This window comes from Cariama cristata, unplaced genomic scaffold (genome assembly GCF_000690535.1).
Source record: "Cariama cristata isolate BGI_N322 unplaced genomic scaffold, ASM69053v1 scaffold3231, whole genome shotgun sequence".
In the NCBI taxonomy this organism is placed as follows: domain Eukaryota; kingdom Metazoa; phylum Chordata; class Aves; order Cariamiformes; family Cariamidae; genus Cariama; species Cariama cristata.
The window spans coordinates 381-16620 of NW_009600830.1; the positions used below are offsets into that span (position 1 = coordinate 381).

The 16240-nt window shown below is 35.3% G+C and overlaps 1 protein-coding gene across 1 annotated transcript; it reads left to right on the plus strand.

Annotated features, from left to right (window-relative positions):
* The first annotated feature begins 248 nt into the window (after nt 1–248).
* LOC104169277 (chromodomain-helicase-DNA-binding protein 1-like) lies at nt 249–15504 on the plus strand. Its single transcript, XM_009710165.1, has 13 exons — nt 249–316; nt 1045–1175; nt 1589–1727; nt 2460–2610; nt 3640–3762; nt 4131–4265; nt 6570–6827; nt 7250–7390; nt 9496–9674; nt 11540–11636; nt 11852–11909; nt 13497–13707; nt 13908–15504. Exons 1-13 carry the CDS (start codon nt 249–251, stop codon nt 14269–14271), a joined length of 2055 nt encoding a protein of 684 aa, XP_009708467.1. The 3' UTR covers nt 14272–15504.
* The last annotated feature ends 736 nt before the right edge of the window (nt 15505–16240 follow it).

Consider the following 16240-nt stretch of genomic DNA (forward strand, 5'->3'; position numbering starts at 1 on the left):
GCTGCTGAATCTTCTATCTTGTGAAATTAATAAAACAGTTTCTGAAATAAATTGTACCTTCTATTGTTTTATTTACATCAGTTCTTAACCCAAAATCAGAGTTTTACTGGTTTATCTGGATATTCTAAGCTACCCTACTCTCTACTTTCCACCTCCCCCCCCTCCTTCTTCATAGAGCGTTATACTAAGATTAATAGTTGTATTAATACAATTTTAAAATCAATGTAGTTAGTTAAGCATACATTTAAATGACAAAAATTTTTTCTGTTACTAGGTTCATCAAGAGTTACAAGAAATTTGGTGGCCCTCTTGAAAGGTAAACTTGTTTGATTATTGTTTATGTAGCAACTTCGAACCTTGTTTTCGTAAAAATTAGAACAATATACCAAGAAGCTTGAGGCTGAAGAGAAAATATAATGTGTAGTATTTTACCTTGAATATAACATGACTTTAGCTTAATAGCTTCCCTTTCTTCATGTGTGGTATGTGTGCAAACAGCCACTCCGCACAACAAACCTTCTAATTTGTAGGACTACTTACTCTCTTTACATCTTACTTGCTGTCTTGTTTAATCTTCACTGATGATAATCATTCAGTTGTCTTGTTTGGTAACCTGTTGAAAGCCTATCAATTTATCCACTGTGACTGTCAAAGTTTGTTTTGCATTTTCTTTACTATCAGTTCTTATTTTTAAGCTTTCTTTATTATTCCATGTTTTAAGAAAAACTTCCCATCCTTATTTTCCTTAAAAATATTTATAGCCCATATAAACATATTCTATATAATGATTCCTTTTCTTTAAAAAAAGACATGTACAGTAATTTAACTCCACACTGTAGGGTTAGGTTCTCTTACGGTTCTTGTTCTATTGTCCTCTGATACCTGAATCACTTCCGTTTTCTCTCCTTGGATCAAAATTGTACACAGCATAGCAAGTGCAAGTGACTGATAACTTATATGATCATTTCTGTAGTTTCAAAGTCTCAAGGAGTCATTCACAATTATGAAAGTTTCAGGGCTATAAAAATGTGTGTTTCATTACAGGTTAGATGCTGTAGCTAGAGATGCTGAGCTAGTTGATAAATCGGAGACAGATCTTAGACGTTTGGGAGAACTTGTACATAATGGATGCATTAAAGCTTTAAAGGACAATTCATCTGGACAAGAAAGAGCAGGTACAATGTGTTCAGGGGGCTTGGGGGACAATAAAAATGTTGAGAAGTCTGAATTATTCTTGTACTCTGATCATAACAAAACAGTTTTGAGGGGAAAATATAAACAAAAATGTTGGCATGCTGGGTGATTTTAAAAAAGGGTTATAGTAAGATGACTTCCTCTTTTTCCTTTCTGTGTGTGGATTGTGATTGGAGAATGCAGTATGTTTTTGCTTTGCTGTGAAATTTTAAAGTAATCTGTTACTATCTGGTAGCCCTTTTGATTCTGGAGCTGAATTCAGGCGTTTGGTTAAGAAAAGGTCATTGGTATAATTGCAAATTTGCTGCTATAGCATCTGTCTTGTTTTCTTTACATTTTTCTGTATGATATTCATAAAGATAAACATTTTAATAGCTTTGCCATTTATTTTAAGGAGGTAGACTTGGGAAAGTTAAAGGCCCAACATTCCGAATCTCAGGAGTGCAGGTGAATGCAAAGCTAGTCATCTCTCATGAAGAAGAGTTGGCACCGTTGCACAAATCCATTCCTTCAGATCCAGAAGAAAGAAAAAGGTATTGATTTTTTTTTTTAAAGGAAGTAGTAATGTACAAATTTTTTCAAGTTTTACTAATTTTTTTCAGACAACTTTGACTCAAAACACACTGTAAGAGTGCATTGTCCCGTTGTTCCCTGTAAGGACTGGCAGCGGTAACCTGCTCCACATCTGTTCTTAGTTCTTTCTTCCCTTGCCGTAAAAGCCAGTAACAGCTTTGGCTTCTCAGTTGTATTCACTGGGGTCTCTGTTCAGTTACTAATAATAATCAGGACTAGATTAGTCAGCTCCTCCTGCTGAGTAGCTGCTGTATGTGTCATCTCTGCTTGAAGGGAAAGCAGTATCTGTCAAAGCACGGCAGTAGCTGTTTCTGAACTTTTTGCCTTGCCACCTTGTGTATCAATCCCTTAATATTGTGCATTTGATTAACAGTTATACTTGGATGATGGTTTATACTTTTATTCTTTGTTAGCCAACTCTGTGATGCAGCTCATGGCCACAGACAGATGTCTGTTCTTCATATTTTAGTCTTGATCATCTTTAAAACACATTTCAGTCCTGATTTCAATAAATATTTTATAGAAATGTTGAAGAAATGTGAGGATAAATGTTTGGATCGATTTCCTAAATTTACCAGCATCTTAGAAGAGAAAATAAATCTAGTTACATTACTTTTAGTATGTTTCCTTCCCCCTTGCTGAGCTTCAGAAGTAAAAATCCCGTATTTGTCTTTCTAATTTATTTCTCCTAGATATGTCATCCCATGCCACACCAAGGCTGCTCATTTTGATATAGATTGGGGTAAGGAGGATGATTCCAATCTGTTAATAGGCATCTATGAATATGGTTATGGCAGCTGGGAAATGATAAAAATGGATCCTGATCTCAGTTTGACACAGAAGGTATGTTGTCTACAACATTTCATCAAGGGCTCTTTGTTTAGATAATTATGCTACTAAGAGCAGTTACTGAAAGAGCTTATTTTATGATAGCTGAAACTGCAGAGATATTGTACGTCAGTTGTACATCTTAGTATCCTTCTTGTAGTATCTTACTAGATTTTAAGGTCTTGTGTGTCTGGTTGAAGTATGGCTTCTTGCAGTCAATTATGTTGCCATATTTCCATGTAGTTGGACCTCTGTCATTTGAATTTTAATTTCCACTCTTTTCCTTTTCTATTTTAGATGTTCTAGTTTTGTCCATTTTGTGTTCTTGAGCTTTTGGAAGGGAGTTTTTTTTTCTAGAGATTTGGTTTAGTTTCCTCATCACCCACTTAATCCCCAGGTTCTTCACCTGAAGCTGTCTTTCGCTCACAACATGAGAATAGCTGTACTAGAATTAGTGCAGTAGCTCCTTAGCAATAGTGAGCAACAGGTATTGAGGGAAAGACTGGGGTGAAGTAAACTTTGTGACAGTGCCAACAGCCTATAGTTTTGGGATGTAAGGAACTTGGGTTGTGTTCAAATTGGTTTAATATTGATTCGTACTCCTGCCTTCCATTAATTTGTGTGGTTTTTGAAACCACCCTTTTTTTTTTTTTTTTGGCATCTGCAATACCCTGTAATGAGTTCTGCATTTAGAAGATTAATGAGACAGAGCCAGGAATTCTGTGGATCACTGGTACAGTAGCTCAGAATTTCTTAGATGAACTATCAGAGTAGTAACAGAAATCTGAGGCTGATTTCTTGAGTTTTTTTTAAACTGTGAGGTAATTTCCAAGACTCTGCATTAGCTGTGTGATTGGAGAGAAATGAAAACATTTGAGAAATTCTCCATTGCTTCAAGTACACTGGCATGTTTGCTAGGTATAGTTGAAGTGAATTGTCTTCCATCTTTTATGCAGCTTTTTCTGTTCTGTGTGCTCCAGGCTAGCATCTTCCAAACTTGATAATATGTACTCATAGCTGTGATACTACCATTGTTCTCCTCAGATTTTGCCTGATGATCCAGATAAGAAACCCCAGGCAAAGCAGTTACAGACGCGTGCAGACTACCTCATTAAATTACTGAATAAAGACCTTGCAAGGAAGGAAGCACAAAGGCTTGCTGGTGCAGTAAGTAAAATTTGGCATTCATTAGGGAGATAAAACAATACATCTATGGGCATGTCAGCTGATCCTTTTTCTTTTTTAGTTCTGCTCTTTGTATAGTATTACTCTGTATTGCTAATCATATTACGTGAGACTAACTCAAGAAATTAATTGTGCGTTTCATATTGTATTATTGTCTTATTTGTATGTATTCTCTACTGTTGCACTATGCTCTATCTCCAGTCCTGAGAAAAGTGGTGGTCATTAGTAGCAATAAATAAAATAAAATGAACGTCTAGTTGATGTAAAAACAGATTTATTTTATTTTTTTTGCGACTGTGGTGCAAAGATGCTTGTCAGTTGACATATTAAAGAGACCAATTTGCATTCAGGGCAATTCAAAGAGGAGGAAAACAAGAACTAAGAAGAATAAGGTGATAAAGGCTGCAAAAATAAAAGAAGAAATAAAAAGTGATTCCTCACCACAACCCTCAGAGAAATCTGAAGATGATGATGAGGATAACAAGGTAAATACCTTTGATACAGTAAAGATGGCTGTTCAGTTCTTATTAGTATCGATTTCTATTCTGTCTTCTGCTTGACTTACTAAAATTGAAGAACCTGAACATCATCCTTTTCCTGTGGCCACTACAGTTGGTGTTGCATCAGTACAAGCACATGGAAGACTGTATCTATTTTAATTTAGTAATAAGCAAGTAACTGGGGAATTATGAGTAGTTTTCCAAATTACATTATAAAAAAATGTCGTGGTCTAATTGCTAGTGGCATTGCTCAGTTTTAGCATTCTTTAAAGACTTCAGCGTTGTATCTGCTAGAAATACAAACCTAATGTAACACACAATTATAAAACTAACGTTTCTGTCCAATGTGTTATAACTGCTGATAGTGATTCTTAAGGTAAAGTTTTTTATTCATGCTCGCAAAAAAAGCCATCAAGCTCAGTTAAAATGAGCAGCATGATTAAATGGTAATTCAAGACTTACCTGTGACATCTACTGTATGTGTCATGGCTTTCATTATCCAAAAAGACTATTTAACCAGCTATTTGACCTTGTGTTCGGGTAGTTCTGATGTGTTCTTTTAAGGCTCTACTTTTGTTGGGTCTTTTTATTTCTAACGTTTACCACTCAGCAGAAAACACTAGAGATAAAAATTTAGGTAAAGATTAGGGTCATGTCAGACCTAATTTTATAACTTTGAAAGTAGTTGAAATCAGTGCAAATCTATATGTATCACTAAAATATTTCCTACTTGGTTTAAAATAAACTAAATTGAAGTGTCTTAAGTGACCTTTTTAAACTGTTACAAACTATTGCAATTGTCAACTGGGTCTAGAGGAAAAAATACTTGTATGATACAGAGTTAAAACTGAGTCGGCCTCAGAAGATCCGTGATACATCTGTGTAAAATAGTAATTTTTAACTGAAGCATTCCTGTATGTATTTCAATTGTACTATGAAGAATGAAATGTAAAGCCAGAAAAAAAAAGTAAAAAAAATTTGAATGTAGACTGGCTTATGTTTATAGATACAATATTTTATCTGGAATCTAAGACTGCAACTGTAGTGTTATCACAGTTCTCAGTAAATTAACATGGGCAACTGAATCCTTAAACTAAGCAAATTAAATGTTCGAACTACTTAAAAAATGAGCGTTAGACTTCATCTCAACTCAAAACAGAAGACACTGCTAGTCAGTTGATTGACTTGTTATGTTTTGGAAAAATGCCTAGACTGCTGTCCCCTTTTGTATATTTAACAACAGATATTCATTACCTTAATGCTTTTGGACACAAACTAACAATTGCATTTCTGAAAACTGTACTATACAAGAATGGGCTTTAACCACCTAAACAGTTGGCTTTAGCTACTTAGCTGCCATACTGTGTGCAATACTTAAAACTTACCTGTTTAACTGTTAGAAAATTCATCGAACTCTTGAAGCTAATGGATTTTTGCTGGGAAGTTTCCATAATACCTAAATACTGAACTCCTGATTGGGCTCATTACTTCATACCTCATTTAAGTAACTTGTTCAGATTCATGTATTAGGCATTCTTTCATCTGTTTTTCTGCAATAGATTCTAGATTTGCCTTTCCAGGATGTTTTCAAATAAATTTAAATATTATAATGATTCTTGCACCTGTACATAATAATTTTGTTACATAGTATGATATTTTTCTGTGTCTGAAAGGATTTAAGTTTCCATCTCAGACTTTATAAGTGAGTATTATAAAGACCACTGGATTGGTATTTTGTTCACCTTCAAATAATTAAATAGACCCCTATCAGACAATCTGTAACTAAGACTTTTTTTTAAGCCTAGAAAGAACACCTCTGGAAATGAGAAAGTTGTTGGGACTCTTAACTTCTCCTGTGAATGTCTAATATGGGATTGGTAAAAAGTTACTGGGACAAAACTAACTAGAACAGAGGTCTTATAACATCCCCGCCGCTTGAGTGTCCTGACCCATCAACTCAGTTTTGCGAGACCAACTTCCTTATAATTTTTAGTTCTTCAGAGCCTAACTACCTTTTAGAGGGACAGAATTCTAAGTTAATTCTAAGTTAAATGGACATAATTTCTCACACCACTACCACTGCCCAATCAGTACTTGCTTTGTCACATCAAGGAATAGTGAGTAGTTCTCATTTTCTTTACAATGCATTCAGTTCTATTTGATAGGTGTTAAATCCACGTCCAAAAAGAAAAAAATTTACAGAAAAAAAGTATGTTTTAATCTGATACTTAGGAGACTTGTATAGATAGGAAATCGGTTTGATGTGACACATATGCTTGCATATTGCAGGATGACATTGTTTCAGTGAAACATCCACATAAAAAAATTAAAACAGAAAAAGAAAATGAAGAAAAGCCTGAGCCAGATACTGGTATAAAGAAGGAAGCTGAAGAAAAAAGAGAGACAAAAGAAAAGGAAAATAAAAGGGATTTGAAAAGGGAGAAAAAAGAAAAAGATGATAAGAAAGAATTAAAAGATATTAAAGAAAAGAGAGAAAACAAAGTAAAAGAATCCACACAGAAAGAAAAAGAAGTAAAGGAAGAGAAGGTAACTAGGTTTATTTATCTTATATAGCACTAGAAAAGCCCACTAGGTTTGTGTGAATGATTTTGAGATTAATTTTGGATCTTATCAGTTGTCATTTCATTGAAGTCTTTTACATCATTTGAAGTCTTATTTTCACTACCTAAACCATGAGGACAGGTGTTTGAAATGGGAAATTACATCTTCAATGATATGTATCGTAGTTGGACTGAGAGTACAAGTGTGTTCAAGAAATTCTTTTATTCCTTTTCCATTCTCCTTTTCCATCGCACAGAGGAAGTAAAGTGTACTGTCACTGAATTTCAGCATAGTTTTTATTCTTATTATTGAAGAGAATGCAGTGGTTACAGGGTTTGTCATATATTATAGGATAATTTCAGAGCCAAAATAAAGTTTACTTAAGTATTTTTATATCTTGTTCTTAGGTAAATGAAATCAAATCTGAAAATAAAGAAAAAACTAAAAAAATTCCATTGTTGGATACTCCAGTTCATATTACTGCAACTAGTGAACCAGTTCCTATATCAGAAGAATCTGAAGAACTGGATCAGAAAACTTTTAGTGTGGTAAGTCCCTTTTTGATAAGTTAGTGTTTATACTTGAGTCTAAATGAGGACAATTTCTGATTTCTTGATTCTGTTATTGGGCACAGTAGCACAGGTGGTCTTTTGCTAGTAAGGTCTCAGATCAGTGACTGTTATTGTCACTGTATTAAAGTAATTTTTGTCTTCATTCGAGCAGTTTTGTTATTTACTGTATTTATGCGGGATAGTACAAAAACTTATCCAATGATCTGTGTGCCAAATAGATTTAGAATATAGACTGTAAAGAGGTATCCTCAATAATAACTTGTGTGTCCTGCTTCTTAAATAGCAGACATGAACGAACTTCAGTGCAATTGCTGGAGTCTCTGGCTTCACCTTATCATATATACCTTTCCTCTTTATAAGATAACAAGGGAATTTAGGTTTCAGCACTTCCCTCCTGAAGTATTAAATTAGCAGGCACAGGAAGGAACAAATGCTAAAGCCCTTAGAAATAACCTTGCTGGAGTAATGTCTCTGACACCATAAGAATTTTGTTTAATGACTACTTCTGACTAAGAACAGAATCAATATTAGAGCCAAAAAGGTACATACACAGAATTTATGTAAGGTTTTATAGGGCAGCTGGGGCTTTTGGAAAGGTATCAGTGAGTTACTTTGAGCAGCTACTCTGTTGTGGGTGTTCTATCATTCAGATTTCAACAGCTGTTTCTGCCAGCCAGGCTTATTGGGGCTGTTGTGATGGCTGTGACATGCAAGTAAGAGTCTCTTGAGTATGGTAGTGACTGGTCTATGTATGGTTTTATTCTAAACGTTCCAAGTAACTCACCTGTAATTTCCAAGAAGAGCCTAGAGTGATTCAGGTGGATATGTTTGTGTGGCTAAGTGACAGAAAATCACTTGGTTTCCATGTACAGTTATATTTTTCTGATTACTTCTATATTTAAGCAGTGCACTCTGTAAGCTGTCTTTTAAAAGCTACTTTGAGCTGTGGCTAGTTCAGTATGTAATGGAGCTGTTTTAATTTAATTACCAAGTGGCATGAGCTGGCAATGGAACAGCTTCCCTGATTTTTCCGAGTTGTCCCTCAATGCTTACATGGTAATGGTGATATTCCATTTCATTCCATTCTGAACATTTGTTTGTTTTTTCAAAACTATCTTTTTTTAAATCTACAGAATTCCTTTTGTTCTTACTGGGAGTAATTCTAGGTTGGGTCTGTGTATAGAAAAACATTTTTTTTTATTCTGGAATGCATGTTTATCATTATGCCATGGTCAGATGCAGTCTAATTAGCATATTCAACTACACTTTCAAATGGAAATTAGTACTAATTTGGCTCTTTGTGATAAGGAGCATATGCATTTCGTCTGTTTAACCATGCCGTTGTAGTTGGATGGTATTCCTAAGCAAGTGGCTGTAATTTAAATCATGCTAACTGGTTTTATCTGGATTTATTATTAAAACATTTGATTCAAAGTGTGAAAATTCAAGAACTCACATGTGACGTATATCTGTGTTGCCGTCACTATTACTAACCTAGGCATACCCAAACTAACTTTACTGTAGATAGTACAAGTTCTGCTAGTATCCACATAAGTCTGAGGTTTAAAAACTGCTCAGAGAAGCAGTGTTGATCATCTGCTGAATGCGAGGTGTAATTGATGCAGAAAGTATCTGTTTGAAATGTACTGAACACTCTCATATTTGGTTTTGAGACTGAGTTTGTATAGCTTTCAAGGTGCTAAAAAGTATAAGTCTTGTCCTATATGCTTGTGCTGAAAGTTATAGCTATGATTGTAAAACCCAGTTGTGATGAGTCCTTTTCCTCAGAAAATCCCTTATTAAATTAGTGTTTTCTTAAATCCTTGATATCTATATTTTATACAATCTAATGCTTTCATAGAGGAGTAAATTTCCAGCTGGGTTTAAAATACAACTTTCTCCAAAGGAAACCTGTAAAATGTTTTTAAAAGCTGTGAGCAAGTCATGTATTTCATTTGGCTTGTAACAATACTGTCTTTGCCTGTGTGTGTATATATATATGTCACAGTAAAGGGTGGGTCATGTTTTAGAATTTTTTTTTTTTCCTTTGAATTAATACATTCCTTTTTTCCATTTTGCAGTGCAAAGAAAGAATGAGGCCTGTCAAAGCAGCATTGAAACAGCTGGATCGACCAGAGAAGGGCCTTTCTGAAAGAGAGCAGCTGGAACATACTAGACAGTGTCTAATCAAAATTGGGGATCACATTACTGAATGTCTAAAGGAGTACACAAATCCTGAACAAATTAAACAGTGGAGAAAGTAAGTTATTCTTCATGTTTTTTCTTGAAAAAGGAAAATCTGTAATTGCTTCTGTTGAGCAGAATAGTTATTTCTCTCATTTCTTCTTCTTCCTTTCTTGTATCTTTCTGCTGTTTTAAATAGGATTCTATAAAAAGATGGTTATAGATGTTTCTGACTTTTAATGGATGGACTTTTTCATACTGCCTAGCAATGCATTTTGTCCAGTAGGTGGAGTCATGTCGCTTCTTAAAACCAAAAGCAAACACTAGATAACTTCCTACTTAAACTGTGTTTAGTGGAAAAGCATTCTTACCTTTAAGGTTCTGGTTTTTTCAACTTTGAGTGTTGTTTTGTTGTGTTTTTTTTTTTATTTCCTGCTAAAAACAGGCAATTCTAAATTTTCGTTGAACTTTGTATGATTTTGAGTTGCAGAATTCTTCTTTTTAAAATAGACTTTAAATTATGGATTACTTATTAACTATGACTGGATAAACGTATTATCATAACATACTCCGATGTGTTTCAAAAATTAAAGAAAAGTTTGCATCTTTTGAGATGACAGTTTCAAAAAATGAAGAAAAAATGTTGGTTTGTAAACTTCTTATATGTCATCGTTAAGTTCTTAATGCAATTTGAGTTACAGTTAACGGAATGTACACTTTAATCTTTTATGGTTGAAAATACATCCTGCTCTTCCATATACAAAAGTCTGTTAAGTGTTCTATTTTCTTGAAGAGTTCTGTTAACATAGAATGTGTATGCTGTTTTTACTTACTTTACTTCAAAGTATTAAGGACATCTGAGATACAAAACCAAGATCCAAGTCTTATATTTTGGTAAATATTATATTTCTTTAAGTGGAAACTTGTAATAGAGCTATTATTCATAATAATATGATATTATATGTAAATTAATAAAATATGTATTTCAGCTATCTTTGATAAGAAGTGGTGTAGTTAAGCTGCTTACCTCATATAAAGTTATACAGATGTCATCAGGCACACCATTGGCTGGTTGTCTACTTCTGCCAGCCTCTAGACCAAAATTATAATGTTTAAATAATCACAGCGAAGGAGCAGACTGTTGTTTCCTGAGCCTGCACACTTCAGATACTTCTGGACCCTAGTATCCTGTAGTCTCTTTGAAGCATTCCACCTATAAATTTGACTAAGAGAATTTTAGACTTCAGATCTGTTTACCTGTGTGGATCTGTTACCTGTGATCATAGAAGCAAATGTTTTCTTCAGGGTTTTGGCATCTTGACAGCACAAGTCTTGTTCTTTGTTCGTTCCTTCGAACACCGATTAGGCACAAATTTATTGCCATGCAACTTCCATCCTCTTTCACAGTTCTTACTTGGTTTCAAAAGCTTTGATGAGGCTTTGGAATTCTGTGGAAAAATTCTCTCACTGATATTTTCATGAAATAAGGCTTGTAGGTCCAATGTCATAGGCTGTAAAAGATTTCAAGTTTGGAAGAATTTTTATTTACTTTACTTAAATTTTTATTTTCTGAGTGGAAAATTATCAAAATTCAAACAAACTTTCAGAATACATACATAAACTGATAGCTACATTTTTAAGCAGTTTCACAAGTCATTTTAACACAATTGTTATTAGTACTAGTTTACTTCAGAGTGCAAAGCACATGGGAGTTATGATAAATATTACAAAGTGATAAATTGTTAAAGGAATTAAATCTTTCAAATGTTTGAAATATAACTAGGTAATGTTTGCTGTGTAGGTAGGCAATAATGTGTAAATGTTATAGTGTTTCTGGTTTACTGAAGTACTGTTCAAGTAATTTCAGTTAAATCCACGTTCTGTTGCATAATATTAAAAAAAATTAAAAATAACAATAACTTCTCTTTTCTTCTTCCTCAGAAATTTGTGGATTTTTGTCTCTAAGTTTACAGAATTTGATGCCAGAAAGCTGCACAAACTGTATAAACATGCAATCAAAAAACGCCAAGAATCTCAGGTAGTATTTTCAGACTCTTTCTAAATACACAAATATATATTTTCACTATTATAACTCTTCTATTAATTCTAAAGGATTTCAAGGAACACTGACATACACTTCACGTAGCATTTGTGTCTGTAGTAAAGTAGTCTATTTTGTTAGAAAATTTTTCTGATGAATTCAGATGAACTTCGGGATTTAGCAATGAGATTTTTTGTGCTTGTCTCTTTTAGCAACACAATGACCAGAATATTAGCAGCAATGTGAATACACATGTAATTAGAAATCCAGGTAAGAAACCTTAAATATATTCTTGAGTTAGATATCGTAGTTTTCATGTTTATTTTACTTCACGTGTCTCCTAGATGGGTCTCCCACGCTGCTAAGTATCATAGAGATTGGCTGATTAGCAAAACTTCACTATTTTGCTGATGAAATTCAGCTCAGTGTAGACTGAAGCTGGTACTTACTGGTTCTAGTAGCAAGTTATTTGACCATCCTTTAAAAAAATCTTTGGAAACATTTTTTGTATTTAATTTTGGGGAAGGGGAGAAATCTACTCAAACACCATAAATTTTGTGGGAATTCTGTGCCAATTTGTTGCTGTTGTAATGTCACTACCATGTAAGAAAGCAAGCTATTTCTTGAAGTCATAGGATCGTAAAATGGTTTGGTTGGAAGGCACCTTGAAGATCATCTAGTTCCAACCCCCCTGCCATGGGCAGGGACACCTTCCACCAGACCGGGTTGCTCAAAGCCCCATCCAACCTGGCCTTGAACAGTTCCAGGGAGGGGACATCCACAACTTCTCTGGACAACCTGTCCCAGTGCCTCACCACCCTCACAGTGAAGAATTTCTTCCTAATGTCTAATCTAAATCTTCCCTCTTCCAGTTTAAACCCATTGCCCCTTGTCCTATCACTCCATGCCCTCATAAAAAGTCCCTCCCCAGCTTTCTCGTAGGCCCCATTGAGGTACTGGAAGGCTGCTATAAGGTCTCCTCAGAGCCTTCTCTTCTCCAGGCTGAACAACCCCAACTCTCTCAGCCTGTCTTTATAGGAGAGGTGCTCCAGCCCTCTGATCATCTTTGTGGCCCTCTGGATTCGCTCCAACAGGTCCATGTCCTTCTTTTGTTGGGGGCCTCAAAGCTGGATGCAGTACTGCAGGTAGGGTCTTGTGAGAGGGGAGTAGAGGGGGAGAATCATCTCCTTCGACCTGCTGGCCACGCCTTTTTTTGATGCAGTCCAGGATACAAATGGCTTTCTGGGTTGAATATGCACATTGCTGCATCATGTTGAGCTTTTGAAGTCATAGTTTATGATTAGTTACACAGGCTGTCTTTTACTGTTGACAATAACACTGATTTTTCTGTGCTCCCACACCTGCCTCCTTGTAATACTCGCTTTTATCTTGTGTTATGCAGCACTTTGAATATATTTTCATGGACTTAAAATCAACATAATGTATTTTAGGAACACCACTGAAAGTCTTTCATTAACAAGGTGTACCTTGAAAACTCATATTCATGCTAAGGCAATCCCTTCTTAGAGTGGAAGTTGCTACCATTCTGTCTAAAATTGCTCTGCTAAAGGTGCCCTCTGCTCACTGCTCATTTGGACCACACTTAGCTTCATAGACTGAATGGAGAGGTTAAAAAGTTCAATTTCTGAGTCCTACACATCTACAGTTCTAGATTGCTTCCCTCTTCTGAGGTTTCTTTCCGTTAACTCGCATTAGTACATTTGTCTTTCAACTATTTAATCTTGTTTCTGTCAAATTATAATGCTACTTTCATACTGCGTTACATCTGAAGTGCTGTTTGAATTAGGTGAAGAAAAGACTTTGCGACTTCCTTTTAACCTCCGCTTTATTAAACAGATTTGGAAAGACTGAAGGAGAATACAAACCATGATGACAGTAGCAGGGACAGTTATTCTTCTGACAGACATTTGTCACAATACCATGATCATCATAAGGACAGGCATCAGGGAGATGCTTACAAGAAAAGTGACTGTAGGAAAAGGCCCTATTCAGCCTTCAGCAATGGCAAAGATCACAGAGACTGGGATCACTACAAACAAGATAGCAGGTGAGTTTCTTCAACAATTCTAAAATCTGTTCAGAATTCCATGCTGTTTTTATAGTATGCTTGTTGCAAGCACCAAAACATCTTTTTTGAGTAATGCAAAATTGCAACTATAGTATCTAATGCAGTTGTGTTGATTTGACATAATTGTGGCTCTTAAGGTATCTTCAGTAACACTAATACAAATAATTTCTATGTTTTAGATACTACAGTGATAGTAAATATAGAAAGTTAGATGACTACAGGAGCAGAGATCACAGGTCAAACCTGGAAGGAAGTTTAAAAGACAGCCGGGCTTATTCAGATCACCGTTCCCATTCAGACCATAGGATACATTCAGATCAGCGTTCCACTTCAGAGTACAGCCATCATAAATCTTCTAGAGATTACAGGTACCACTCAGACTGGCAAATGGACCACAGAGCTTCAGGTAGTGGCCCAAGGTCACCATTAGATCAAAGGTCTCCTTATGGTTCAAGATCTCCCCTAGGACACAGATCTCCATTTGAACACTCATCAGATCACAAAAGTACACCTGAACATACATGGAGTAGCCGGAAAACATAACAAAGACTGACATTTTCTGGACCTTCTTTTAGCCATATACAGTAAACTAACACAGTAATTGCCTTACATGACTTGAAAGATATGGACTGGATACTCTATCAGTAGCAGTATTGTTGCTTCTTTCCAGGCTGCAAGGTCTATTATCCCAACAGAAGAAAAATATTTTTGTATTTAAAGTTTATGCTGCACTGTGCTGCAAATGCTGTGGCACTCTTTTTTAAGAAATGGAAGATGTTTACTTTTACAGGGACCTCAACACTGCCCCTTTCAGACTGGATCTTACTATAAAACTCTTCGTGTCAAAGTGGGTTTAGGCTGAACACGTTTTAAATTATGTTTGTAAATGAACTTTTAAACACTGACCTGTGCTTGTATTTCAGGAAGGAATGATGAGTTTATTTTCTTTTGTTTCTTAGTAAAGAACTCTCAAGGACTTTGTTCACTTTCCAAAGCTACTTGTTTACATTGTACACTGCGACCACCTTGCCGCTTTTCATCACAAGCTTGAATATTTAAATTCTGTACCTATAACTGTAAAATAGTCAGGATTTCTCCTGTTTGTGATCAGTTATAATGCCTTTTTACAAAACAAACAAAAAAATAAAACTAAAACAAAACAAAAACAAAGGCTGTAAATTATTGTAAATTAAATGAACTGTTTTCCCTCTCAGGCTTTTTTTGACTGTTCCTTTCCCCACCAACTCAGGCCTTCTTGTCACAAGTATGAAACAAAATCAGTGTACTTACATGTTTTAATAAAACATCTTGATGGAATCACTGTTCAGAATGTAAAATGGGGAAAGGGAACATTTTATTCCATTTAGTTCTTTTTTTTTTATTGGATACTTTAGATACATGTTCTGGGTTTTTTGGGTTTTGTTTGTTTTTTGTTGTGGGGTTCTCCCCCCCCCTCCTCTTAAATTGTCAGTGTTGTGATTGTTTGTAATGAAATGGTAAGAAATATCCAGCTAAACTGTGCTCTGGAAAGATTTTCAGGTACATTGGTTTTAAAGAAGGGAGTGGTAACTATCTGAACACTGCAGAATCCAAATCAGCCAAAACCTATTGTAAATCCATTTCTGTTCCCTCTTGAACATGGGCAATAATGTCAAATCTGCTATGCAGCCAGTTATTATTTTAGAAAATTTGAATGACTTTATTGACAGAATTGTTACAATGCACACTGATTGTACATAGATAACTTCTATCTGAAAAATTAAATTTAAACTAAAAGGATATGTGGCCTGTCGTAGTTTTCTGCTGTGTTTTTCTCTACAGCATTACTTTTTCTCAGGTTTATTCATGAAAACATTAAACTCTTAAGTACTAAATTTTAATATGCAATGTGATTATTAGGGAAGAAATCTAGCCTGGCATCATGCAGTTGAAGCTATATCTGTTGCTCCAATTTTTCTCTGCTCTTGGAATGTTTAGCATTTTTCCTAATTAAACAGGTTTACATGAAAGCATTAATATAGAACTAAAATCTGTCCACAGAGTATCTGTTAGGATCTCACTGTAGGCACAGTTGCTGCACATTAAGTTTTAAGCTTATTTAATGTAGGCTGGGACTCAATTAATGCTGCTTCAATTCTTAACTCTTCATCTTCCCAGGATCTTGGAGGGTTTTGAGTTGTTTTGCTTTTGAGCTTGATTGCTGAAGCAGTGTTTAGGCAGTGGAGTGGTGTCTGATAAGGTTGTGCATATGTGCCGTGCATCTTCCACTTCCAATGGTGAAAATCTAAAATTTGGAGCATCTGCAACCACTGGCTGAGTTTTGCTGCTTGGGTAGTGCATAGATCCATCAATAAGGGCATAGATAGAGCAGTCTCACTAAGCCTGGTTCACTATCAGTGTAGTTATATTTTGACATTGTGGCTGAGCATGTCTAATGTGATGTGGTTAGCCTGCATCCGTTTTCATTAAAGGTATCTCAGGTCTCCCTGAAATAAGCAAAACAAAATACTTA

What these genes read in the sequence shown, in the direction of transcription:
- LOC104169277 (XM_009710165.1), top strand. Translation starts at nt 249, where the DNA reads ATGACAAAAATTTTTTCTGTTACTAGGTTCATCAAGAGTTACAAGAAA. An exon ending in GATCCAGAAGAAAGAAAAAG is followed by an intron (nt 1,728 to 2,459) that starts GTATTGATTTTT and finishes TATTTCTCCTAG; the next exon opens with ATATGTCATCCCATGCCACA. An exon ending in CACTACAAACAAGATAGCAG is followed by an intron (nt 13,708 to 13,907) that starts GTGAGTTTCTTC and finishes TCTATGTTTTAG; the next exon opens with ATACTACAGTGATAGTAAAT.